Genomic DNA, 27,613 nt, shown 5'->3' with positions numbered 1-27,613 from the left:
CTAGTAAAATCTGAACTTCTCTGGCTCGACATGCAGTTTAAAGTTTTGGTTTGACCCACACACTTTCTGCAATAGAGAAAGAGGCATGCTTTGTTTAAGTCAATCATCAAGTCAGCTTTAAATATTTTGGCTTCATTTTTTTTGTGCACTGTTATGCCGTCTAATGTTTTACACAGTCTGTATGTTAAGCCAGAGGAAAGCAGCTGATGAAATATGAAAACCATCAAAGTTCTGCTGTTTCTTATAAATAAGAGTGATCCAACCCCGTTATACTGAACCCTCATGCTACATCACAGTGAAAGTCGTCCATGTTTAGAGTCTGTCCCACTCTGTTTGATCTATAGAGGATATAAATAACTACACAGACTCACAGACCACCACATCCAGGCACCTTTACACTTTCTTCACTTTGATCTCTATTTCAGGTTTCCTCTCTTTACAGTCTCGTCTCTTTCTGTCTTCCCTTTAATTTATCGTCAACTTGTCGTTTATTTTTCACTTAAAATCAGTTTCCATTACTACCTCCACTCCTTCCACTCCTTCTGTCCGTCTTAAAGTCTCTGACTCACTCCTTTCATCCCTTTTTTTTCTCCCCTTCCCTGCTGAGATGAAAGTTTGCTGGAGGAAGTGACCTTGCTCTGTGCTACCGTGGTAACAGCCTGTCTCATAGTAACTGATCTGACCTCTGACCTTTGAAGCTGCACAGATGAAACAACACAGAGTACAATGCGCACACTTAGAGTACATAGGACGTGTAGTGAACAGCACAGGGAACATATTATAAATAATACGTTAAATCAGTGTTAGAGGAAAGTAGAGGGGCTCTGACACACACGCTCACACGCCCTGAGTCTGCCCTCGCTCTGCCGTCACACACATCAAAGCGCCTTATTGCTGCGCAGTAAAAGTGGAAGCCGTGGTTTGAATTTATTCCCTTCAGTCAGACGTTTATTCGCTGCTTCCTTTTCTTAATGAGCGTCTTACAATAACCCTGTCACTTACTGCGGCAAATTACTGCTACCTAAATGAAGGGCCCGTGGAACGTGTGTGTGCATACACTCAGTGTGTTTGTGTGTGTGTGTGTTTCCATCTCACACTCTCTTTACTGTTTAAAGGCACCTGTATGTGATTTAGCGTTCCACATGGCCGTCCTCCCAAAGTACACTTTTACCTTTTTACTACCCAAAGCGGAGCGAGAGGAAAGAGGCAGACACGGAGCGCTCATGTTGAAAGAAGAGACGGATGGAGGGATGAGGAGGTGATAAAAATGGAAATGAAGGAAGAAGGAGAAACCAGCGGGGACAGGAGCAGGAGCAACACGAGGAGGAATGGAAGCTTGAGTAAATTATAAAGCCGCATTCGACTTCCAAACGCCGATAAATCTGCAGATTCTGTCTTTTTGATTTAAAGTCACGGTACTTTTCCTCTCAATGCATAATTGATTGATTGAAAAATGACTCACGCTGCAGTTCTGTGACAGCTCATCATCATTTTTCCCCCCAGCAACCAGAGCTGCTGAAAGCTCTGGTCAACTCCCAAATCGATGACAGTCCCTGACCTGTTGGTAATGCCAATTAAATCCTCTTGTAACTGCAGATTTGACAAAATTTAAGACAATATTAGTGTTCAACAAGTCAACGCTTCAGTAAGTGACAAATCTTGAGTCTCTTCAAGGCTAAAAAGTCATTATTCAATGAGAAATATCCCCTGATGGGACTATTTTTCTGTTTCTTTTGATTTTTTATCTTTGACCAGTACAGCCAACATGAGGAAGTAATTCTTTGCTTTTTATACGTAGGAGGGGTCGAGGTATGCTACTGTTTTTTAGTCCATCCATCTGTCTGAAATGTCACGGCCCAAATACCAGGAATGGAACGGTTTATGAAAAAAATCTGAACTGTTTGGTTTACCTGACTCGGTTCAGAGTGTGCATGTCATTCAGATCATGTTATTCCTTTTTTTTTTTTGTTTTACGACTCAGTTTAGAGCATGTGTATGTAGTCCCGATCATATGCATGTGCAACAGCAGGACAATTGTGGAGGGGATGTGTGTTGTGAACAAGGCAAGCAGAGAAAACAGAGTTAGAGGAAGTACCTGTGTCATTTTGTAGTTCTGCTGTCTGGGAGCACTTGGTAGGTAAAACAGCGACTGAGTGTTGCAAAATTAGCATCTTTGTCGCTATATTTAGCAAATTTTCAGACCTCTCTAGGGACTTTTTTTTTTTTTTAAAAGCGACTCTCTACAAATCTAGCAACTTTTTCTGAAGTTTAGGGACTTTGATGTGACAGCAAGTTATGATCTTATTCACCCCGTCCCTGCTCCTCTGCCTGTTTCCTCTGCACTCAGACGGGGCCATATTTTACTCGACCAAAAACGCAAATAAACAGACTCCCACCGAAAAAATCTGATATCGCTCTGCATTCACGCTTTATTTAGAGAATTTTCAGTGCGTTACTTTCACACAAATACACCGCTAAATAAGGCTCTAGTTCTCATCGTGTCGTAAAACGGCGCTACCTGCGCTGCAGAGCCACAGCTGGCTACGAGGCGCTCGCCGCTTGGTGTATCAGTCTGCGCGCGCGGCGTACCAGATATAAACAAACGCAGGTAGTCTGCCTGGACAAATTATGCAATAACAACGTAAAGATGAGTGATTATGAGAGCGAGGACGACCTGCCGTTCACTTTGAATAACGCGTGAATGCAGACTGATATCAGAGTTTTTCAGTGGGAGTCCGTTTATTTGTGTTTTTGGTCAAGTAAAATATGGCCCCGTCTGAGTGCAGAGGAAACCGGCTGACGAGCAGGAAGGGGGTGTTTGGTGCGAGCGCTCTGGGCTTCTGCTGCACAAAATCACTGCTGTAGGGGTAATTTCTGCCCTAAACCTTGTGATAGGACCCAACTTGTTCCATCCCGGAGTATCACTTTAAGGAACTCCAGGTGCTGCCTTAGGCCCCTTCCCTATCCAAGACACTCACAGGCAGACAAGGCCTCTTTACTCCAAGCAGTCCCTCCCAGCTGCAGCCAGAGCAGACAAATGTTTGCAAATAAATTGCACATGTGTTTGTGTCTTTGGTCATTCACTGCAAAAAAAACTGAAATCTTTTAAGTGTTTCTGTCTGTCTATTGTACTTGATATAAGCCACATTCACCTGACCAATCCAGAAAAATGTCTTATTTCAAGTTATCTAAAGACAAAATTGAGGTCTGAATTGCTTGTAACAATTTAAAATGAATATCTGCCAACAGAACAAGACAAATTTGCAAGAAATTTTGCTTGAGACTAGAATAATGTCTTAATACAAGTAACTTTTCTCTTGTTCCAGTTTATTTTTTTACTTGTTACAAGCAATTCACACCTCAACTTTGTCTTTAAATAACTTGAAACAAGATATTTTTCTGACCTAGTCAAGTGAATGTGGCTCATATTAAGTCAAAAAGATATATTCTACTTAAAATAAGTCAAAGACACTTGATAAGATTTAATTTTTCCAGCGTTTCTGCTGGTCCCCAGGCCAGATAGGGGAGTGTTTTTACTTTTGCCAATTAAAAAAAAAACAAGAATCAACAAAAAAAGAAAGTTAATTTGTGTGTTTACTGTGTGTTTTACCTGCTTTCTGTCCCTCCCACAACGTTATTTCTGTCTCCTACAGCGGCCATGACAAATACTTGCAAATAGCTGTTTATGCAATTAAGTTGATGGCATCATTTAGCAACTTTTAGTGACTTCTAGGGCAGCCAACAGCAGCTTTCCTTACTGAGGAGTTGGCATGTTGAAAGTAGCAATGTCTCACTCAGCTTTAACGATGCATCAAATGGCAAACTGCCTCATTCTGTTCAGTTTTACACGACTATACATGACATAATTGATTAAAAAAACTGTTATTTTAGTTTAGTTTATTTTAGAGGTGTCCCAGTCCGATATTGATATCAGATATCAGTCCGATATCAGCAAAAAAACAAGTATCGGTATCGTATCGGAATGCACTTAAAATCTCTGTAAAATCTCTCTTATCCGGGTAAGATACGGTCGACCTGACTGCAGAGGATGCATGCTGCACACACGACACGAGTGCATCAGCACACGGCTGCAGTTAGTTATCTCATTCGTTGATTTTGTAGCCACTGATTCATGAAATTTCATAAAGTTAAAAAGTAAAACAGGGAGAGCTTAGTGTCATTCCTCCTCTACATCGACTATTACACAGTGAAACAAAGTCTGATCACACTGACATACAAACTGTGGTTATCGGGCATCACGGAAAAAACACAGAACAGCAACTATCAATGTTGAGTTAGTTAAGTTGATAGTTGTAATTTTGAAAAATAGAAATGTTTGGGTTTAATTAAAATCAAAGCTTCACATTTTTGGTTTGATAGAAAATGGTCAAATGTTGGAGGCCAATAATAAAGTTTATGTAATCAGTCATTTTTAATTATAGTGTTGCATCATTACTTGATATAATAATCAAACATTACAGTATAACAGTAAGACCCGTAAGGTAATTGTGGGGGCAAAAAAGCACCTTACCTGAATTTAACCAGTTTTAATTTTAAAACATAATTCGATCATACAGATGGCTTTAATCCTCTACAACCTGTCATACCCAAAGGTCAGCACATCGTTCCACATTTCAGTAATAAAACTATCAAAATTTTTTTGCATTTATTTCTTGCCTCAGGTGAAATGTTGCTGATTGTGTTCAGTGAGGACATAATATCGTCTTAAATCGATCGAAGGCCCCTGAATTGTATTGCATCGTATCGTATCGTATCGTGACAGACTTTGTGATATCGGCAAATATCATATCGTTGTCCAAAGAATCGATATCGTATCGTCATGAAACTGGTGATTCACAACCCTAATCCCTAGTTTATTTGTTTATGCTTCGTGGACAGCCCCCTGTAATTTACTGTACAGTTAAGGTGGCGGCTTTTGCCTTTACGGCTGATTTCCAGCTGTAGTCCTCAGCCAGTTGTTGGGATATATAGTAATCTGGAGCGTTAAAAACAATGACAATGACATCTGAAACATGGATTTCGTGAACCATTCAATCCCTATCAAGTACTCGTTCTGTGTGAATCATTGAGTTAAGCTAATGAAATACAAGATAATGATGCTTTTTGACCAAATTAACCCGCAGACTGTTCTACACACCTTTCATACTGAAGTATGACAGGTGTGTGGAAAAGATCTCTAAAGGGAAGTGAAGGAGATGATACAGAAGTGACTGATGTGTATGAACGTCCATATGAGCCACCAGTTTACTAGTAAAACAAATTTCATATGCTTTAATAGTCCAATCATGAAATTAAACCTTGAATTAAACCTTTGGTTTGTGTTTATCAGAGCTCCTATGAAGAGTTTGTAAGTGGTAGCAAACAGACTAATTACAATACTTGACTTTGTTACTGAAGAACAGCAGGTATCGACTTCCTTCACAAATTGAATTATTCGCAAGGGTTGCAAGTCCAGATAAAGTCAGGAGTCCTGAAAATCAGAGCTGGAGTGAGGTTTAAGTCTGAGTCTTATTTTGTTTTTGCGTGTATGAATCAAAAACAAAATATTCCCAAATTCATACACTGACCTGCTGAAAGCTCTAAATAGATGAAACCAAAGGAAAGTTATTAAGATTGATTTGACTGGGGCATGTTTTCATGCTCAAGCGTTAGTCAGCATTAGATGAAATATTTCAATCTGACTGAACGTGGTGGATCAAAAATGACACAAACTGTGAGCTACTTTCCTTCCCAGAAAGATTTATTTTAAAAAACTTAACCAAATTAGTTCACATTCCCTCCTTTGCTCCTTACACAAAACACTACTTTTGTTGTCGCTGAGCAGCAAAAAAAAGTAGCTGTGAAGAGTTAAAAATAGCACTTGCTGATGCTGTGAATCTCTTAAGACCAGGCTTGTTAAAAACAAGGAAAAATGGTAAAAATGTGACTTTAAAAGCAGAAACAGTAATAAGACAGAGATCGACGCAGAGACAGAAGCAGCCAAACAGTGTTTTTGGTTGAACTGTTTCTTCTTTTGTACCATTACTGAACCAAAAATACCCCACCACCTCCCAGACCTGCCCTGTCTGCTGCCTGCTCAGTGTGTGTGTTGGTGTATGTGTGTGTTCGCATGGCACCAGCTCCACCGTATAATACTATAATTCTATGTAATTTCTGGGAGCAGTTAAAGGATCTTAAACTAACTACTAGTTTTACTCCCTTTCGCTCAGCCTGTAAAAAAACACAACACGTGCCAACTGATGTGTGCCACGCTGAGGGAGAGGCCGTCATCGCCTGACTGTGCACATTCGTCCAAGTATGTGGATTAAATCTGACGAGGGTAAAGGTCAAGTCAGCTATCTTTGACTGCTGGGATTAGCCCTTATTTACACTTGACAGTAAACAGAGGATTGGGTCGCGCTGTGAGATTTCAGGACTCTGCGGAAATAATGAGAGTTTCTGTGAGTTTTAACAAGCTGAATGAGAGCAAGGGTCAAACAGAAACAAACACGAGTGAGAGATGTGTGTTATCCCCTCACTGGCAAGGTCAGTGCGTAGTGCTATCATGCTGTGAGCTAAGGACCTCTAACACCTAGATTAACAGGCCAGGATTATCATGAGATTAGACATCAGGCCCTAATCCAAAAGCGCAGTGTTGGTGGTGGTGGTGGGACAGGCAGAGCTGGGAGTCTGTGAGCGGTGGGATGGAGGGGTTAAAAGGGGCTTCCACAGCAGGGAGCTTTAAATCCTCATGGATGGGGGAACATTGGGTCACAGCTCTTTCCAGGTCAAGTCTTCAGTGTCAGAAACTGAATGAGATGTGGAAATGACTGACTGATCAGATCTGCAGGGAAACAACCACATGGTTCTGGATCAAAGCTCCAATGGGCTTAACTTTTCTCTCATGTAGGAACGTCCCACTCCACTTTTCTACCCAAGAAGATTCAACAAAAAGATCAGAAGTTGGTCGTCATCTTTAGCTTTAGAGATGAGTGAACAGAAAAAATGATACAGAATCAGAAAAGTCTGATTATGGATACGAGGAGCAAGCAGCACACTGCAAAAACTGAAATCTTATCAAGTGTTTTTGTCTTATTTTCAGTAGAAAATTCCTTTTAAGACTCAATGAGCCAAATTCACATGACCAATCCAGAAAAATGTCTTGTTTAAAGTTATTTAAGGACAAAAATGAGGTCTGAATTGCTGTTACAAGTAAAAAAAAATCTGCCAATGGAACAAGAGAAAAGTTACTTGTATTAAGACATTGTTGTAGTCTCAAGGAAATTTTCAAGCAATTTTTTCTTGTTCCTTTGGCAGATTTTTTTACTGGTTACAAGCGATTCGAACCTCATTTTTGTACTCTGATAACTTGAAACAAGACATTTTCTGGATTGATAGGTTGAAAGTGGCTCATATCGAGTATAATGAGACGATTTTTACTTAAAAAAAGACAAAACACTTGATAAGATTTCAGTTTTTTGCAGTGCAACCCTTTCCCTCTTTCTCAAAGTCTAATGGTACGGCCACAACACACGCAAATTTACGGCGAGATTACGTACAAAGTCAATGCGAAGATGCAGTAAGACGCCAATTCACCCCGGACGGCGCGTTGGACGCGTTTGTGCGTTTGGAGCATTCGCGCATTTGGGCAGCAGATGCGAATTCGCCCGAGTTGAAAATATTGCGAGTTAAAAATAATTCGCGTGAAGGCTGTGCCACGGCAGCCAATCAGCGATGACATTCCCCCACGACGTCATTGATTTGGTGATGCTAGGGGGAAACTGCGACCTGCCCTGACTCTAACCCCGCTGGAAGATGGAGGAGAAAACAATCTGTGCGGTGTGTCATCATCCAGAGTTAACGACGTGTGTACTCTACAGAGACCGGAAAAAAAGGAGCAGACTTGGGTGAAAGTCTCTGAGGAGACAGGTTTTGAAGGTAAGTTCTGTAAACATTCGTTCCCAGCTGGATTTGCCTGCACGGGTCATCACTGAGTCCAACTGTGTTTTCCTCAGCGGAGTTTTGAGCCTGATAGAGAGGAGGGAGGAGCGGGGCAGGGGCAGAGCCAGGGAAAAGATGGAAGTTCTCTGTGCTCCTCTCTTTCCTTGACCCCTTCATTATCCCCAGGGAGACCTCCAGGAACATGGGTCGAGGGGTCAAGGATGAGGTGGCAGGGAACAGCCAGGCAGGGCCAGTGGAGGTGGATTACCAGAGAGAGGCAGCAGGCATTGGTTGTGATCTCCAAAGCTTTCACACACTCTCCTGTCATGCTTTTGAACCCACAGCTCATTGTTTTTCAGATGCTCTTTCGGTCTTTAAATGAGCGGGCTCTCTACTCCGCATGCGCAGTGATGCGCTAACGCATGTTCGCCCCTCAGCTTGTCAAAATAGTCCAGCGCCCAGACTCGGGCGTTCACGCGGCACGTTACAGACGTTCATGAGTTCGCTTTTGGTGTGGCCACGGCATTATGATGGCAGATTTGTGTATGTTGGTGGGGTGGAAGCGGCTTTGGGTGGGGGTGGGTCTTTGAATAATTGCCCAATAGTTACCAGTGAAAATAAATCGCACTTTTGTTTGAAATGCCCATCCCTAACAGGGACGTTAGAAGACCTGATTCTTAGAAATTTTAAGAAGTTGTGAAATGGTTAAAAAAAAAATTTGAGCACCTTAAAGAAAACTATTCACTTGAACCACAAGTTAACCTGTGAAATTGGAAAGAGTTCACCAAAAGTTGACTTTGTGGGTAATACACGCAATAAATTAATTCAATAAACGTGGGTTTAAAGATTGAGCTGTGTCTCAGGAGAGTTTGAATGGGAACAATAGGATCTCTGGGAATTTTCATCTTGATTGGCTGAGTATTGATTTCATTTCCCATTTTCTTTCATACAGCCTCATTTCAGTTTCATTTTATTGGATTATCTCCCTCTGGACCTCAAGTGGACGGGTGGACGAGATGATGGCTGTTACTCCTGCACCTGTCTTACAACGTAAGGAGTCTATTGAATACCTAAATCTAAGTGTAAACATCACATTTTACTTTTTTTTTAAATCAGATAATCAGGCTCGTCTAACATGGTCCGTAAAATTTCCTGATCCAGATACAAACATGAGTGAATTGCAAATTATCTGTTTACATTTCAAAGGGAGCATGTTTTCTCTGCCTGGAGGTCAATTCAAAGAAATTCATTACTACATTTCCCATGGTGCCTTTGGGCAAACCCCTTTAAGCACTGCCCAGAAGCTGCTGCACAAAGTGAGCCACATTTCTAAAACTCATAGAGACTCCCCGGAGTATCATCAAGAAATGACTCACTCACTGTTTCTTTAAAATGTTATGAGCCAAGGAGCCGTTTTATGCAGTTCACCACCTCCATGAAATAAACTCCTCGCTCCCCATGGCAAACTATCTAATAAAGCAGAAATGCCATAAAGATAACAATAAAAATAACAGGAAATAGCCTCTGTGCGGAGACTCAGGAGGTTAAAATGATAAAACACTGAGCAGAAAGACGGGCTGCGTGGAGCTCGCTGAGGTTCACAGAAACACAAACACGGCGGACGTGCACAGACTTTGGATTTCCTCGTCAACGTGTCTTTTAATAAGTCTCTGTCTGAGCTTCACGTGAGCACGCACACACACACACACACACAGGGACGCACGCTGTGATGTGATGGATCCTGCTTGATTTGATCCGAGGTTCCCCATTAACTAAGAACGCTTAACGAGATATCCCAGGAAGCAGACAAATGTGCGTTAAATCATTCGAGTGTGTGTCAAATCAGCAAAACTTGAAATCAGGTGGAAGCAGCTGCATGATCTCGTACTGATTCAGCCTTTTTTAGATCCGCTCCTTCACATGTAAATCATTCAGCTTTTCACTCAGTTTGCAGGTGATGTAACGTGCCCGCTGTGGCCGTTTGAAACAGATGCCAAATCTGCTTTACCTGGTCAGGTGGTGACGGGTACACATGCCAGAGACAGCCAGTCAGACTCAACAAGATCCGCCTTTGATAATACTCTCAATCAGTGATCCTATCAGGGCTCGGATGCCCTCCAAGAAAAGACAGTCCAACAAAAAAACATCTCCTATTGTACAGCAGCATCGAGTTAGTTTAAATCTTCTACTTAAGGGACGATTGAAGCTATAAAAGGCATTAAAACCCTGCTGGGATTTAAGGAAAACACTTGTGTGATTAGCTGTGTGATTAGCTGGAACAATGTAATGTCTCCCCTGGCGACTGCTCTCAACATTTAACAAAGAACAGCCCTCATTCAACGGCCTCATTTGACTGTTTAATTTTTCTACTACAGCCCTGATTTCACCTGCAGATACCGAGGGGAATTCATCTACTTTATCTTATTATTTTAATGAAGAAATGAGTTTTTCTTTAGGCTGATGTCATGTGTGGCACGGTAAAAGTCACCGTCCTGAGGGTATGATGGTGTATTCTATTAATTTCTGAAAAGCCTGTAAGTTTCACATCAACGGTCCCAGAGCAGCAAACTCAATGAGTTTCCCCATTTAATTAAAATGTCTACATCTGAAATCAACAGAATCCTGTTTTAGAAGAAACATGCAGCTAGTTCCTGATAAAAATATGAAGTGACAGTTGTGGATTTTGGCTCAAGCCATATTACTCTGGTGTTTAAAATCGCCTGGTCCAAAGTATATCCAGGGGTTGTCAAAAGCCCTGTTTCCACCAAGCAGTCCTGTTTGGGTCAGTTCAGTTTGGTACGGGTTGGATCCGCCAAGACTGTTTGTGTTTCCATAGCCAACCGTGCCCCCTGGTGGTTGGAGGTGTGTAAACCAGGTGACGATAGCCGTATCAGCTACATAATAGTGTGATGCCATAGCAGCACTTCACAGTGTAACCCCACTAATAAATCCAACGAAGAAGAAAAATTCAACACAGTAAACAAGGAGAAATACAGACACTGTAGCACAGTAAGTGACTACTCTTTCAACCAATCTAAGGTCTGCAGTGTTATAGCTCCACCCTCTGGGATTGGATAGGTTACGTCCGGCACCCCAACAGAAGGGTCCCAAAAAGTGGGACGGTCCATCTGGGTTATTTGGGGATCAGTCCCAGGATTAGTCAGTGGAAACTAGGGATGTCCCAATACAGATTTTTTGATATGTTTTGCGGATACCGATCCCACACTGATACCTTCCCCTGATAAATCCTGTTCTCTGTTGGTTGATTCTGCTGTAAATGACGAGTCATATTTGTTGTATTAAAGTGAGCCCTGTTGGTACCTCCTTGAGGAACATTTACTTTACAAATGTCGCAGAATGCTGTTTTATAATCATTGCTTTCCAAAGAGAAGTAGTCCACGCAGCGGACATGTTTGCAACGTGGTTTGATTTACAGCAGCCGTAAAGCGTGACGGTGCTGAAAACATGTGAAAACTGGATCAGCCCCATCAGATCTCGTAACAAAATGTTTTATTGTTCCATTCAATTACATGAACAAAAAGGTCTATCCACAATCTGAGTTCACCAAGTACATCTGACTGTCCTGTTAGAGTAGTTTAAGAAATTCTCAAATCTTAGTTTTCTTTTGTTTGAACAAAATCATTTTTGGTTTGGAGTTGCTGTTTATTTATTTTTTTATTTGAAGAATAGATGTTCTTTCAAATTGAAGACTGCTCCATATACTTCACTCATCTTATCTTATCTTATCTTATCTTAACATGAGCCATCCCTTTGATTTGAACTGTTCCTTTGAACAGCTAACAGTAATGACTTGAGTAAAAGCAACTGCTCCTTAGGATCTAGATTAACAGGTTTAACACCACAGTAATGGAGAACAGTTTTAATAAAAGACTAATTGCATATGTGTAAGACAAATGCAGGATAAACGATGCTTTGAAATTTTTATAATGTATTCCTTTGATGTCGAACAATGGAAGAAAAACTGTTTCTGCTGCTTTTGATGCTCTACCCCAAAACAGAGTGCGATCATTTCTTTTTTTCATTTCTGTTCTTGTACATTTTTATGTTTTATACACTCCAGAAAATGTTGAAAAGTGTATCTTGTGTAGATCACAAATCACTACTGGTATAATAGGGGGTGTAATCTGGCCTGGGAAGTGTAAAGATGCTTTAACCTCGGATATAGTCTGGATGGGGTATATTTTTATCTGCAGTAACCGATAAATGGATGGATGGACATTTATCTAACTGCTGTATCTAAACGTGAGTCCAAATGGCTCCAAGGATCCTCAACTTTGAGGTATTTCCAACATTTAACGGTCAACTTAAAGTTACTGACAGTTAGGCCACTCATAAGTCAGGTGATGGCTCTCCAGGTTTTTTATTTTTTATTTTTTTTGTTTGTTAAAAAAGTTGCTGTCAATCATTTTTAATTTTTCAGGATGTGTTTCTGAATTCCATCCGGTCGTATTTACAAGACTGGATCTATGAGCACATGGCTGTATACTGTCATAAAGCTCAGCGTATATTAGGGATGAGTTTCAAAACATGCAAAAGAAGTGAAAACCATGAGTGGCAGCTGCTGAAAACCACATAAAACCTTTTTGCATTTCACACAGCACTGACTGTAGCAGACTTTAAATGAGCAGAACTTTTCTTTTACCAGTTTTGCGTTACTTTTCAAACACCCATGTTCATTTTGCTCTCGAGCCCTGAATCACAACCCTCCCATTAATCCTTGTTAAAACCCATTAATAGTAATAATCCATTCAGAGGACTTGTAATGCACCACTGTGTGTTCTCTAATACGGCTGTGGGATGAGGAGCCACCACTCGTGTCCTTCCCTGAAATTACAAACCACAAGGCATGGCGGTTAATACGCAGCGCTGTGAGCTGAGACGCAGGCTGAACGCGTTAAACCGACACATCTCATCCACTCCTGTCGTCTCTATTTACTGTCACAGGAAGTTATTAAAACCATGTCATATGCAAAGGTTTGTTACTGCACAGGATGTTACAATAAATCCATGCACCACCATTTTTTTTTCAACATAACTTCTGGATATTTAGGCTCATTACTTAACTTGTCTAATAAATTGGACATGATTAAAATGAAATTGAAAAACAACAACACTGGCCTTTTTATCTAATTTTCCTAACACAAATTAATGTTTTTCAAATTAATGTAACAGTTTAATTTCATATCAGTTATTTGGATGTAATTTGTCTTTATTGGCCAGAGTCGAAAATGCTTAAATGTTTAAAGCATAAATCAATCATTTGTTTGCAGTTTTGATTGAAAATTGATTGAACCAAAAGTGACAATATTTTTCAGTCATGTGACAAATTAATTTTTCATGTCAACATTTCAGCTTTGTAAGACTGCAGCATGTGTTTTGTGCAGTAGTCCATTGATGTGCCTGAATCAGCTCGAAAGCCACAGATGAAACCAGTTCAGCACAATAAATATGCTAAATACACACACACACACACTTTGTTGGAGTATCCGTATGAAGAGCATTGACTCACAAAGCACCAAAGCAGCCACTGACTTCACCACATCACACAAACAGCTCATCTTTTCATTTGGAAAACAGATGGACGCTCGACTCCCAGAGAGGAGGGGGAAGATGAGAGGAGGAGAAAGTAAAAATAGAGGCTGATGAGAAGGAGGAAGTATACATTAGAGGGAGGAGAGAGACAGAACAAGGAGAAGAGGTGTGAACAAGAGTGAGGGGGAGGACTGCTGCAGGAAAAAGAAGACAGAGGTTATCGAGAAGCGATACGGATTTGTAGCCCATTGATTTTTCGGTGCAAAGATTGATGTTAAGGCATTGAACGGGTTGTGCTTTTGCTTCTTGGTTCCTGTCTTACGTGATCATCATGAGGATGCAGAGCTGTACGACTGTCTCCCTGTAATCCATCACATACTTGATCACATGTTGGCAATGGAGGAATTTAATTATATGACCTTTACACCAGTCACTCGGGATAACTGCTTTGGGTTCATTTGTAGAATATTAATGTGGCTGAATCACATGTATCAGTGAGCTTTATCACATCCTGAGATCTTCTTACATAGGAGAAATCTGTGCAAAGGATGGTATTACTAATAATTAATATTTTATTTCTTTAAGATTTTGTCCCTGAAGAATCTTTTCTGTACATGACTTTAACTGCTTTAAACAAAATAAATAATCTTTCTGGTCTTTGCTAGCAAGCTTTCTAAATAAGCTAACATTAACTGCATGTTTTGTTAAAAACTTGGTTCATGCTTACATATTAATGCATTCACCTGAATACTACAGATAGCAGAATTTTGAAATAGTGCCTGATAAATAGTGTGAGGAATAACAGGGTTAAAACTAACTAACTATAGATGTTAATTCAGTTACAACTGTTTACTGAGTCTATAGAAGTTATTTATGTTTTTCGGAAGGGGAAAGTGGAATCTGGCAGAGTTTGTCAGTCAAAATCCTGCACATAAACAACTGTGGGTGAGAGCGGTGCACTCTTTGGATGAGAGCTCAGCATGGATATGAGGAAAAGATGTGAGATGACAGAGACATAGCGAGACGCTGCAAGTCAGAAAAGTTCAGAAAGCTCACAGGATCAAAAGATGAAAGCGCAATCTAAAAAATGTTTTTCTGTTTTTTTAATCAAAAACAGGAAGCGAGTCATAAAAGAAGAGAGCCCACTCTTCTTAGGTAGTTTTGGTGTTTACATAGTCATAGAAAACAATATTATTTGGGTTTTGGAAGATTGTTAAAGATGCACTGAAAATGGCTAGCAGCCTATGAGTTAAATATGACAGCGTCACAAACAGCATTACTAAGGCGTCATCAACATTGTTATTGTTTTCCAGTAAAGTTATTCGACTTTATTACATTTTCAAACATTACAATTATGGCACTGTTACCAACAGTGAAATATGGCGCATCACTATACACTGATATCTAACAGCTGTTATCTGACCTGGCTCACTCAGCCAGGCCCAGGACACTAGGTAGCTAGCTAGGTGACAGACACAAAAGATTTCATGGTAAGCCAATCAGAGCCAGAGTTTAGGAGGATGGTTTCTATGGAAACAGTAGAACTATGGAACAGAAATAGTTTTCTATGGAAGTGCAGGCAGTACCTCAGTGTTATTGATAGATTGGTTGATGTAAAAGGTAAGAACATACATGTGAAGTGTAAAAAAGTGGCAACCTCCAGTCTAAGAATATGAGACAATGCAGAAGAACTAAAATCAGCTGTTTCTTGAGTGATCGCTTGAGGCTGGCTCCGGAAGTAGCGGAGGTCACATACACACCAAGCCAAAAAAAGCCATTTTCAAAGCAGAAATTAACCTATTTACAGCCCGGTTCAAAAAACGTCTCCTGTCTGAGTTGCTAATTGTACTATCAGCACCAACCATACAGGGGTGAATTTTTTTCTAACTCGGCCGTTCAGAGGATATTAAGATCGCAAGCTCCCCCAATAAGAGGCACAGCTGAGGTCATGTGACCAACGGGCGCCCCATGGCTGTAGGCTAAGCCCTTGCCACTACCAATATGGCCGCTATAGCCGATGTGCTTCATTTTCTGTTTCTGAAACAGACGGGTGACATCGGCGAGACTACGTCCATGTTTTATACAGTCCATGAGTTTACAGTATGTCCCAGAGCAAAACCCACTCAAAATCCAAATTCTTTTACATATTTAAAGGATTTTCAAAAAAGTAACACAATAATTAATTTTCCATGTAACTAATTACATTTATAAATGAGTAATTCTCTCAGTAATTAAATAAATGTTTTGGGAAAGTAACGAGTAACTATAACTATTCACTTTTTTCAAGTAATTTGACTAAAAGTCCTAATAAATAATAAATATGTTGATAAATAATTGGAGGATGTTTACATAACAATAAGGAAATAAAGCTAAGATTAAGCTAATAGGAAGTCAGCATCTTTAGCAACTGATAAACCATGATGAAGATAAGGATAAAAAGAAAACACTTGTGTCCTTCAGAGCTGGTTTGTCCTTGAACTATAACGATAGTAGTAAAAAAAAATAAAAAATCAATACCAGACTGTTTTGCTGTAACATGTTAAGCTACCAAATGTTAGCCTAATACTTTTCATGCTTTCTGAGCCGGGGTAGCTTCCTTTTAAATGCTACAAGAAAAAGCTTTTAGGTTGAGGACTGACAGATGTGTTAACAAATGTAGCACAAGGGTAGCTGGAGCGTTAACTTGCCAAAATCCAATAGAGAGCAGGATAGAGCTGCTAGCATTAGCTGGAGCTAATAGCATGAGTAAATGTGAAAAAACAGGCATCTGTTTGTTTCTACACATTCTCAAACTCCTACAACTTAGTCAAAGATATTTTCTTTGACTTTACAGCAAACCAACTGTTACTAATTTAGCTTTTATGCTAGTTAGCCAGAAATGCTAAGACTTACAACTTCAGACAGACTTCTTTGAAACTCTTCTGCTGTTGTTTGTCAGTTTATAAAACAGGAATTGCAGTTTTTGGACAGTGTATGAGCAACCAATCATTTTCACATCACTTACAAATATTTCTTGTTTCCTGTTTTTCATTTCAAGCATCAAAAAATGTCAAATTTGACGCTCAAAAGTCTGGTTCAGCAAGATCGCCACATGTCCCCAGAGAGACGATGCAGTGATGGCTGAGTCAAGGTAACCAGGACACAGCATCCTCCCCTCCTCTTCTTCTTCTCATCTTTCTTTTGGAGTCCTCCTCCTCCTCCTCACCTCTATCTCTGTCTCTCTCTTATGTCGCTGCATCAGACATCATGAAAGATTCACAGCTCTGCTTTTAACAGATCTTGCCAACTAGACCCCCCCTTCCCTCCCTCCTCTCCCTCCTCTCCCTGCCCCTTTCTTTCTCTCACACACAAACACATTTATAGACACGGGCCTGCACTCATAGATCTGCTCCTGTCTGGAAAAACAATGCAGAGATGGAAACAGGAGTGAGGCAGACAACAAGAGAGAGGAAGAAGGAGGAGAGCAAAAGTTGAGAAGGAGTATAAAGAAAATGTGTGTGTGTGTGTCTGTGTGTCTGTGTGTGTGTTGGTATGAGGACTGGGTATTCAGCGTTCCACTTGGTGGCTTTCGCTGTGAGCGCCTGACTGAGCATGTGATGTGTGACAGATGACGGACAGTATCAATTTCCTCTCTGGCACACAGGCGTAAAGGCTCATACACTGAAGGGTTTCACTGACAGGACACTGTGGGCAGATTTGCGCAAACAGCAACGGATGAGCTGCAGGTAAACCGTCAAATATTGATGCCCTCTTAAATACATACATGAATTTTCCGTGGGCTTTTTATGGCAGAATCCTCTTTGGGAATGTTAACTTAAAAATGAATAGAAAAAAGCCCAGGGCGCTTTAAGGCGGAGTTATTTCAACTTGCTTGTAGCTTATATTCCATAAAAGTCTGAGTTACATCAGTGCAGAAATAATGCACACAAAGCACAAAGACTTTCTCCTCCAGGTGTGGGAAAGTCACATTTAAATTCCAAGAATTCACCTTGAGTTATGCTGCACTGAATTTCTCTTTGAATATTATTCACTTCTGAGGCTGCTGCTGCTGCTGATGATCACGGTCAGCGATCAATACAAGATCTCCCAGAGTACGGTGGCCCTGAGAGCTTACTGCACTGCAAATTAGGGAAACATATGTATTGATTTGACAACACAAGCACAGCATTTAAAAAAATGCAAGAGTAAGAGGAAACAGATCCAAATGCAGACACAATGGATGTGACAGAAAGGAAACTGTTGCCAGGAGAAGCCAAGGCTTAATGGTAGGTGACCATAGACTGTAAATACTCTCTGTGTTGTTGACAAGTAAAGATATTAAAGGTCCCATATTATGCAAAAATCACTTTATTAGATCTTTTAGTGAAAATTGTGGGTCTTTGTCTTTCCTCCCAGCCCACAAAATATGACATTAAATGACAAAACCTGTACTTAGTAGTGCTTGTGAATGTAAAATCCTGACCTAAAACGAGCTGTTTGGAATTTCTGGGATTTGCCGACGTCAGCGATTCCCTTTTTTGACCAATCAGGAGCAAATCTGACCTGATTGGTCCACCGGAGCAGATACCCCCGAACCCCCTCCCTGCCCACTCCTCTCCCCGGGAGGAGAATGCCAAAGTTGAAGAGCCATCACTCCTCTGTTTTTGGCTGTAAACAGCCACATAGTTCCATGCACAAGCTTCCAATCTCGAAAGCAGAAAAGACTAAGTGTCTGGAGTTCATTTATCAAGGAAATGTGTCAGCTACACTCAGTCAAACTGTGCATGTGTGTGCTAGTCACTTCACAGCCGACTGCTTTTCCAACTTTGGACAGTCCAACAGAGGGCTAGAGAATAGACTGGTCCTGAATCCAGGCGCATTACCAACCATCCACCAACAAACCTGGGACCCTGGAAATGTGAGTACTTTAAATGCTGTGTGCTGTGGAGCAGATGGAAGAGCTTTTCCTCAGTGTCACCCCTGTCTCTGTGTTAGCTTCAGGATGCTAACTTTAGCTGTGGTTAGCCTGTTGTTTTAGCCTGTAATGTTACGGTAAACGAGCTTCGCTGTTTTCTAAACATTGTGCACTCGGAGCTCGTGGCGTTGCTCTCAGTGACACAGAAGAGCAGGGTGGTATCAGTTGTGGCTCATTTACATATGAAGGCCACGCCCACTAAATCAGAGCGTTCTGAACAGAGGGGCTATGAGAGCCTGGAAACAATGCTGCTGTGCTTGATTTATTGGCTTTTTGGAGCAAAACATGTTACTACCACTTCATGAAGACCTCAATGATCCATATTAAACTGCAGAAAAGGAGCAGAGTATGGGACCTTTAAAGCTTGCTATTTCTATGGCAGGCTAAGATACAGTGTTATTCCTGATGGGATCCAAATGATCTCAGGGCAAATTACACCCAGATTCTTGTACTTTCGAGGCAAATGTGCACAAATGTATTTTTACACTTTGGGAGAAACAACTTACAGCAGTGCTACTCAATAAGCGGCCCAAAAGCAACCCTCGAGTTGCCTAAAAGCAGCTGCCAAGTAATTGGGAAACATTTTTTATATTTCAAAATTTTTGAAAAACTTTGTAAACTTTTAAAATGTCATAAATTTTGCAAATTTATAAAAAAAATAATACACTAAGACATCAAATGCACAATTTTATGAACACAAAAAACTTCTCGTTCAGATAATTATTCTCTGGGTTTTTTCTAAGTTTAGGATTTTATACACTTTTTGTGTTTATTTTGAAGATAAAGTAGATTTTGTGGCTCTTGAATGACTTTGATCCAGGTGAGCTGAGGCAAAATGGCTCTTATGAAAGTAAAGGTTGCAGACCCCTGAATTAAATGAATGTATGAAAATCTTATCAAGTGTTTTTGTCTTATTTTTCAGTAGAAAAGGTATTTTTACACTTAATATGAGCCACATTCACCTGACTCGTCCAGAAGGTCTGAGTTGCTTGTAACAGGAACATTTTTAAGCAAATTTTTCTTGTTCCATTGGCAGATGTTTTTTACTTGTTACAAGTAATTTAGACCTCATTTTTGTCTTTAAATAACTTGAATAAAGACATTTTTCTGGACTGATCGGGTGAATGTGGCTCATATCAAGTATATAGTATAACAAGACAGTTTTTACTGAAAATAAGACAAAAACATTTGATAAGATTGAATCGCTTGTAACCAGTAAAAAAATCTGCCAATGGAACAAGAAAAAATTGCATCAAAATTTCCTTGAGACTAGAATAATGTCTAAATACAAGTAACTTTTCTCTTGTTCCATTGGCAGATTTTTTTTACTGGTTATGAGCAATTCAGACCTCATTTTTGTCCTTAAATAACTTTAAACACGACATTTTTCTGGCATGGTCATGTGAATTTGGCTCATATTGAGTCTAAAAAAGAATTTTCTTCTGAAAATAAGACAAAAACACTTGGTAAGATTTCAGTTTTTGCAGTGTTCTTAGTTTGTGGAAAATATGAGTGAAAACTTGATCCATGACGTTGAGTCATCCACAAAGAAAGCCCTCTGTCACTGTGTTGGTGTAAATGAACGGATGCTGCCAGGTTGACTGACTCTTGTTAAACAGTATTGACTTGTAACCAAACCCAAAATGTATTTAATCTCCAGGTAATCTGACCTAACACACCGCGGATCATGTTCAGCTTTGTCATTCAACAACACATCCTCCCTGTAACCCCCATGTTCACTTTAAGAGACAACAACATGACAATTACTTGATATATAGACTACAAAACACACACACACACACACACACTCGCACAGAGGCATCAACACTCAACACCTCGGAGTACAGAACATGAAGCGTGCAGGACATATAGTCCCTCTCTGTTTCAGCGTGTCATACGATCACATGGGTGTGTGCTGATCTGCTCTGACAATGAATGTGTGAATGAAACACAAGTGTCTTCCCTGGAGAAGGTGTAGGCTTTCTCTGACTTTAAACACACACAAACACACACTCGTACTGACACACTATAGGGCGAGCTCATCTTTGACTGTTAACCAGGTAAAGGACACGGACGGTGTGTGAGGGTTAAAAGCGCTTGAAGGCATGAAGACAGACAGGCAGACAGCAGGAAAGACGACTTCCATTCACATGTTGAGCTAAAGGACAATGGGTGTGAGCACAGAGGGGGAAGAAAGGAGCTTTTTTTACTCCCTGCTTAGGAATTAACAGTATCTGCTTATCAGATTACACACAGTTTACTTTGGGATTATGATATTTATCATACCTGCTCCCTCACACAGGACACCTGGCAGGAATCTCTTCATTTAGCGAATACACACTTCTATCTGAGCTCTATCCTGTTATAATAAAGTTGAAAATGCTGAGCTTTGATGAAGAAGAGCAGATGGAGAATTCTGATTGCTTGGCTTGAAACACTTTTCCTCATGCGACATATAATTGCATGCCAGTGATGTATGACGTGTTGGTATTCGAGGATGCTGCCAGAATTTACTCGATAAAATTGAAATTCATGCCTGTGCTCACAATAACAACATTCCTTCCCCCAAATGTTGCCGTGTGCGTGTTCTGGCACTGTGTGTTGTGTATTCACAGGGGACTGTGTGTGTGTGTGTGTGTGTGTGTGTGTGTGTGTGTGTGTGTGCCAGACTGTGCCATAGATGCTTTTCTGACCTGAGATAGGCTGAACATCACATCTCAATAACGCTACTGAAAATCTAGACAAAGTGATGCTTTAAAAGAGGGAACTGAAACAATCTGAGGTATGAGAGGAAGTATTTGGCGTTGTTATCCAGCCCCTAACAGGACTGTTTATCTTGTAAGTCTTACTGAGGGACTTGGCAGTAAACTGAAGTAACCCTCTCCAGCGCTCTGCAGATAATGCGGATCATGTGCAGATTGATCTCGTCCCAAAACATCAGGAGACGGTTTGTTTTTTCCAAAGAGTTAGTCTGCACGGGGCTGAAACATCCATGCATGTGGACTCAACAAACCTGAGAGTTTGGGCGTATTGGCAGGTTTTACAGAAGTTGACCTGCAGGATGTTGGGATCAATATCAAGGTTTAACCTTTATTAGGAGGTCAGATCTCTTTCAAATACCTATTAGATAGAATATTTATAAGATTCAAGAAGCTTTATTGTCAAACTAGCACACGTTTACAAATGGATAGCATGAAATTACACTCTCAAGGTCCTAAAAACAACATATAACAATAGGATAAGGCAGGGATCTTTAGAGAGAAATTAATAAAAAACAAATATTGACTAAGCATAGGATATAAAAAATATATAAATGATAAAAAGTGTCACACTATAAGCAAGTTTTCAAAGCCATTGTTTAAAAATATCTGTTTCAAAAAAGTCTTAATCCAATCTGCAAACAACAGAATTAGTATCAGAAGTGTTTGCAGTGAGGTTAAGCTTATGTCAGTGTTGTCGTTGATCAAACTGTCACATGGAGGGGTGGGAAAAAAAAAATCAAAAATGGATATATCAGTATTTTTTGTTTGACAATATCAAAATCGTGCTTCTATGTAAAAAAAAAAACCTTTTTTTTCAGATTCAAATTCTTCATTTCAGTCTTTGTTTATAAACTTGATAGGGAAAATGTTACCACTTTTCTCCAGCAGAGGGTGAAATGTTTATCTCTGACTCACGTGATGTGTATTTTATGGGAAAATATGGCTCCTGATAAAGTCTGTAGACGTTATCATCATCATTTCACTTTTTCGCATGGTCTGGTTTTAAAAAAGCAAACGAAAAATAGCAAAAATCGTAAATATTGAAGAACCGCAATTTAAATCAAATCAGCGCCCCAAAAATTGTAGTAGAAACAAATCATGAGAATAGCGTATCGTCCCAGCCCTATAAGGAATTATGGGAAAGGGGCTCAGGGGCTTATCTTAGCACTTAGGCATGGTCAGGTACCTTACCAAGAAGAAAAATCTTAACATGTAATCAACTCAAGAGAACCAACACTGAATTTTAAAAATACCTCAACAAACACCACAGCTTTTAAACTATAAGAAGAAGTAGGAGCTTTCTATCGATGTGTACGACACTGTCCCTTAATATCCAGGTTTTGGATACATATCACCCAGGAGCTTGGCTTAATTTCTACCTACATTAAAGTTCTCTCCAGCCTCCATAAGTCACACAGTGGTACAAAGAAACATTTAAGGTTTTTACCTGTGTAACACCTCAAATTAAAGGGCAATGACAACCTATTTCGTAGTATTTGGTAACCTTTCATGGGTTATCTTCCAAATGATCTGGTTGGCTTACTGCAGAAGTGCCCACACTTTGTCTTCAAAAATATTTCATAGTCATGTTTCGGGACGAACTGATCCTGATCCTGGTATCGGGTATCGACTCAGTCCAGCCCCTCAAAGCTGGATCAGGTATCAGCGAGAAAAGACCAATCCAATCTAAGGCTATATTATGATTAATTCAAACATGGTTGTTTGCACTATTTTCACACAAAGTTGTCATTTTGTTTACAGTCTCTGGTTACAAACACTTTCGTAGCAGTTTTGTACTGAAATTTTAGCTCCGTGTCTTTGGGGTTTTTTTTGTCTTGTTTTATTTTTATTTTTTTGTTGTTTTGTTTTTTTTATTAATACTTTTTTTACCTGCATTACCAATCTACAGGGTATTGAAGTTTACAACAGAAGCACTTTTGATAAACTGCTGGAAAACATTTAAATAATCATAGTTTAAATAAATATCAACTTCAGTAACTCCATAACTACTAATTTCTTGCCCTTTATCCAAAACATTACTACAGTCAATACCTAAAGCCCAGGTATCGGGACCAGAAAAATTGGATCAGTAAATCCCTAGCCATGTTTTTGCTTTGAAATGTAGTTTAGATAGATACGATTATTTTTCCCCAGTGATTTTACAACATATGTGCGTTTTTTAAGAAAAAATGAATAAAAATACATAGATACAAATACATACAATACGAATACATAAAAAAGACACCAGCAGTATTTTTTGTGCCAATTCTAGCTGCAGCTACTGTTGCTTTGTATTCTTTTTATGTGTCTTGTTGCGATGAAAGCTTTTCGGATGACTTAAGCCCTGTTTCCTCCAAGAGGTCTGGAACGGATTGGTACAGTTTGGTACAGGTTGGATCGGTAAGGCCTGATCCTGTTTGTGTTTCCTCAGCAGACCCTGCCCCCTCTTGGTAGGCGGTGTGTAAGCTGGATGCTGATAGCTGCGTCAGCTACGCACTAGCCTGCAGCATAGCAGCGTGACACACAGAAATCCAATGAAGAAGAAATATTTGACACTGTTTCAACACTCTCGACCAAAACACAGACAGTTTCTAGCTCCACCTGCTGAGGTTAGGATCAGTATTTCTGGCAGAAAGGTTAGAAATTGGGGCAGTAGAGGTCGCTAATTTGGGGACCTGTCGGTTTTAGACAAACGAAAACTTTGTTGTGCTAAAACTTTCTTTTTCCTCCTCTCAGGATACATGTACTCAAATTACAAACTTATAATCTTCCTTTAAAGTAATGAATATCATCCTCTCCAGTGACTCCTTTATCCTTTATCCTTGTGCCTTTAGTAGTGAATTGTATCAGATAAAGTTAATAAATCAGAATTACAAACACAAAAAAATCATCAGACTGCTTTTTATCGTGTATCCCCAGGCATAAAATGTTATATTTTCATCTTTAGAGTTTTATAATTGGAAAGAAAAGTCCGATTTCAGATTTATGTAGTTGAAAAGCTTTTTAAATTTGTGTTTTGTCCGTCAGTGATGAGAGCTTTTGTGTGACTATGAATAGTTTTAAACATTTCTGACAGGTTACAGCATAAAACCTGAGTGGGTTTTAAATCTAAGAAGGAAAAAGAAGCTTCAGTGACAGATAAAAATAACTGAAAATGTGAACTTCAAGTGGTTTACTTTTCAGATTGCAAGTATGACATCTAACCCAATGTTTTTCTCTGGTTCAAACAAAACTGAACCTTAATGCTGAGTACATTAGGAACCCAGGGGATCCACTCCTCCTCTAAAGTGATGCTGACACAGGTGTATGTGAGGAGTCTCTCTCCTCTCTGGGTAAAAGCTAAACTTGAAAACCTTGACGCTCTGAAATAAGAAAGATTGGGAGGTCTTCTGGGGAATTGGCGGCCATCTTTCTGTTCCTATCTGGCTGTCAGTGTTAATGGTTTCTGGGAAGGCAGAACTCCTGCTCAGATAACTGGAGCAGATCAAGGTCCAAGTGAGTGAAGCATTGTGTTTTTTCATCTGTCAATAAAAGATGAGTTTTTAATGGAAAGGGAGGAGGAGGTGCGTCACGTCCTCAGTCGTCCATGAAGCTCAGACGGAGACCTTGAGTGACTCACTTCTTCTCTTTCCCCTCCTCTCTTTGAGTTTGTTGATCTCCATTTCCCCCACACGCCCACACCTACACACTCAGACACATCCAATATTAATACCTCTCCCGCCCTTATGAGATTATTTTCACTGACACAACATGAAATGACCTTCACACTGAACACACCTCAATCTCGCCTCCTTTTCATCCCCTCCTGTGCGAGCTGAGGTCAGTTTTTCTGCACATCTTCAGGCGAAATACAAGCGGAGGAGACACAGAGCGACAGATGATTGCCTTAAAGGTGGAAACAACTCCATTTCTCAATCTTTGCTTTCCTCCAGGCCAGAGCAGGTTCATCTTCAGTGAGGAGGAGCAGGAGTCACACAGACTTTGATGTGTGATGCCTGGTTGCTTAACTGACCGGCTGTTGAGCTGATTGATTTCTTGACGGGCTGTGTAACTGACTGATTGATTCAATGCATAATTGCCTGAATGCTCGGCTGGTTCACTGACTGACAGGAACGAGAAGCAGGGGATGAAACACATCTCATTATCGCCTCTTTTTCAACTTTACAGCTCCAGCCTGTGCAGTGAGCTGTGCTCTACCTCTGGCTAACCCAAATAATTATCCTATAGTGATGACAAACAGGCTCATTTAAGCATCTCTTGAGTCTCTCACACACAAAAAGACACATGCACCCACCACACCTGCAGTCCACGGCAGCACAGACAATGAAAAATGCCCCTCCACGCACCAGTATGTCACTGCAATTCAACATGGAGCTCCAGCAGCCACAGGCAGAGACTAAATCTATATTTCCCCCTGTAGTTGATATTAAACAGTGTTCACACCTGCAGTGCAAGCGTCAGCAAACAGCCATAACTGGCCTGAATACACCTTAATAGAACCACAAGCACATGGTTTACACCCACCTGCAGTTCTGCCTCTCAGCAGACAATGAAAACGACCCAAATAGGACGATGATGAGGATGTATACAGATTGGGAAACACTTGAAATTTACGGAAATGTAAAATTTGAGTTTGAAACAGGTCAGGGATTGCAAAGTGAAAGCACACCTGCAATTTGGAACAATAAAGCAAGCCAGATCAGGTGGAAAGTTGATGCTGCAGATGGGTTTGCATGAATAAAACTCTTCATTCAAACAAAAAAAAAGCACAAATCAGCTCATAAGTAGTGAAGGATGGACATATTACAGATATATTGCAATGGAGCCAATAGATACACTCTAATCCAGTTGCACTACAGCTTTACAGCTATAGAGGAAACAGCATGATGACAAACTGATGAATGAGGAAACTAGCTTAATGATTGATTCATCAAATATTACTTAAGTGCAGAGAAGTGCATGAAGTCACGTGCTTTCTGCCTCCAGACTCACCGGATATCTCCGTCAGTGGCACGCCGGCCAGAGTGAACCCTTTCCCGGTGTAGAACTGCCGCAGGTCGCTGCAGCTCCTGTCCGCCCCGGCGACCACCGGGCCCGGTGCTGCACACAGACACCCCAACACACACAGGAGCACCGGGACACGCATCTTCTCGAGTGTAACGTCCTTTAAATTTCTCACAGTGAGTCCAAAAATCCTGCGAGTGTCTTTTTTCGAGTGAATGAAGTTTCCCGTGGATGCTAACCTCCGTGTTTTGTTGCTACTTTTGTAATTTAAAGGAGTTTCAGCCACTCAGAGAGGCTGTTTCTCCCGCCCTACACAAAGTGCACGCGGCTCCGGTTAACTCACACGCGGACAACCAGGCGAAGGAGAGGCGGGCGCTCCTGGGCGTCTCTGCGGGAGAGGGAGCAGCGACGCGCGGCTGTAGGTGTCAGGTACACCCCGCTCTTCCTCCTCCTCCTCCACCTCCTCCGTTCTTCTTCGGCGCTGCTGCCGGCTGCAGAGATGTCAGACAAAAGAGTGTGTCTGAGTGTGTGTGTATGTGTGTGTGTGTGTGTGAGAGGCAGAGCAGGTGTCGCTCAGTGAAAGCCGGTGCAGACCCACGCGCGCATTAGAGGTTCATGATTATGGAAGTAAGCCGGTTTAAATGCAACAAAGGAGCTAAATCCGCTGCATCTGATGAGGTTTGAGACTGAAGACGAGCGGTCCGGTAAATCCTCCTGTCCGCTCAGTGGGACAATAAAACGTGTGTGTGTGTGTGTGAGGGAGTGTGCATGAGTCTTGATGCTCTCCCTCTCTTTGTGTGTGGGAAATAAAAGTGTGCCTTCTGCTGCAAGAGCCAGGAGCCAAACAGCGCCCCCTGTAGTCTCCACAACACAGAAAATAAATTAATCCCCAGGGACTTCCCATCAAAAATGTATGCAGTAGTTGGTAGTTTTAATTGAAACTGATAGTGTACACAAAGGAAGTGTGTTTTGCTTTCATTACCTCTGCACACAATAATTAAATTTGAAAGCTTAGGCTTTAATATAAACCAAAATTAAGAAGGAAATGCATGTTTTGAATTAAAATCCTTTGTAGTATTTCTTGCATAGAAGTAGTTTGACAGCATCTACTGCTCAGTGTATAACATATCTACAAATATCAAGATAAAAATATGGATTTCAGAACTTTAAAGGTACCGTGTGGCAAATTCAGTCATGTATGAATCAGACTGAAACTGATACAGATACTTCTACACAACTAAAATATCACTTCTGACCACAACACTGCAAAGAAACTGAAATCTTATCAAGTGTTTTTGTCTAATTTAAATTTAAAATTGTCTTATTAAACTTGATGTGAGCCACATCCAACTGATCAGTCCAGAAAAATGTCTTGTTTCAAGTTATTTGAGACAAAAAT

General features: G+C 40.5%; 1 protein-coding gene across 1 annotated transcript in view; it reads right to left on the bottom strand.

Annotated features, from left to right (window-relative positions):
- Positions 1-27,031, bottom strand: part of LOC141789598 (glypican-1-like) — a 66,555-nt gene extending 39,524 nt beyond the window's left edge. The window contains exon 1 of the mRNA XM_074669096.1: positions 26,203-27,031. Coding sequence (XP_074525197.1) covers positions 26,203-26,356 — 154 coding nt within the window. The 5' untranslated portion in view covers positions 26,357-27,031. The remainder of the gene's footprint in view (positions 1-26,202) is intronic.
- Between the last annotated feature and the right edge of the window lie 582 nt (positions 27,032-27,613).

Source organism: Halichoeres trimaculatus, unplaced genomic scaffold (assembly GCF_033239565.1).
Source record: "Halichoeres trimaculatus isolate MK-OKI-2021-1 unplaced genomic scaffold, fHalTri1.1 fHalTri1_scaffold_4, whole genome shotgun sequence".
Lineage (NCBI taxonomy): Eukaryota > Metazoa > Chordata > Actinopteri > Labriformes > Labridae > Halichoeres > Halichoeres trimaculatus.
This window is presented reverse-complemented; position numbering and strand designations above follow the sequence as displayed.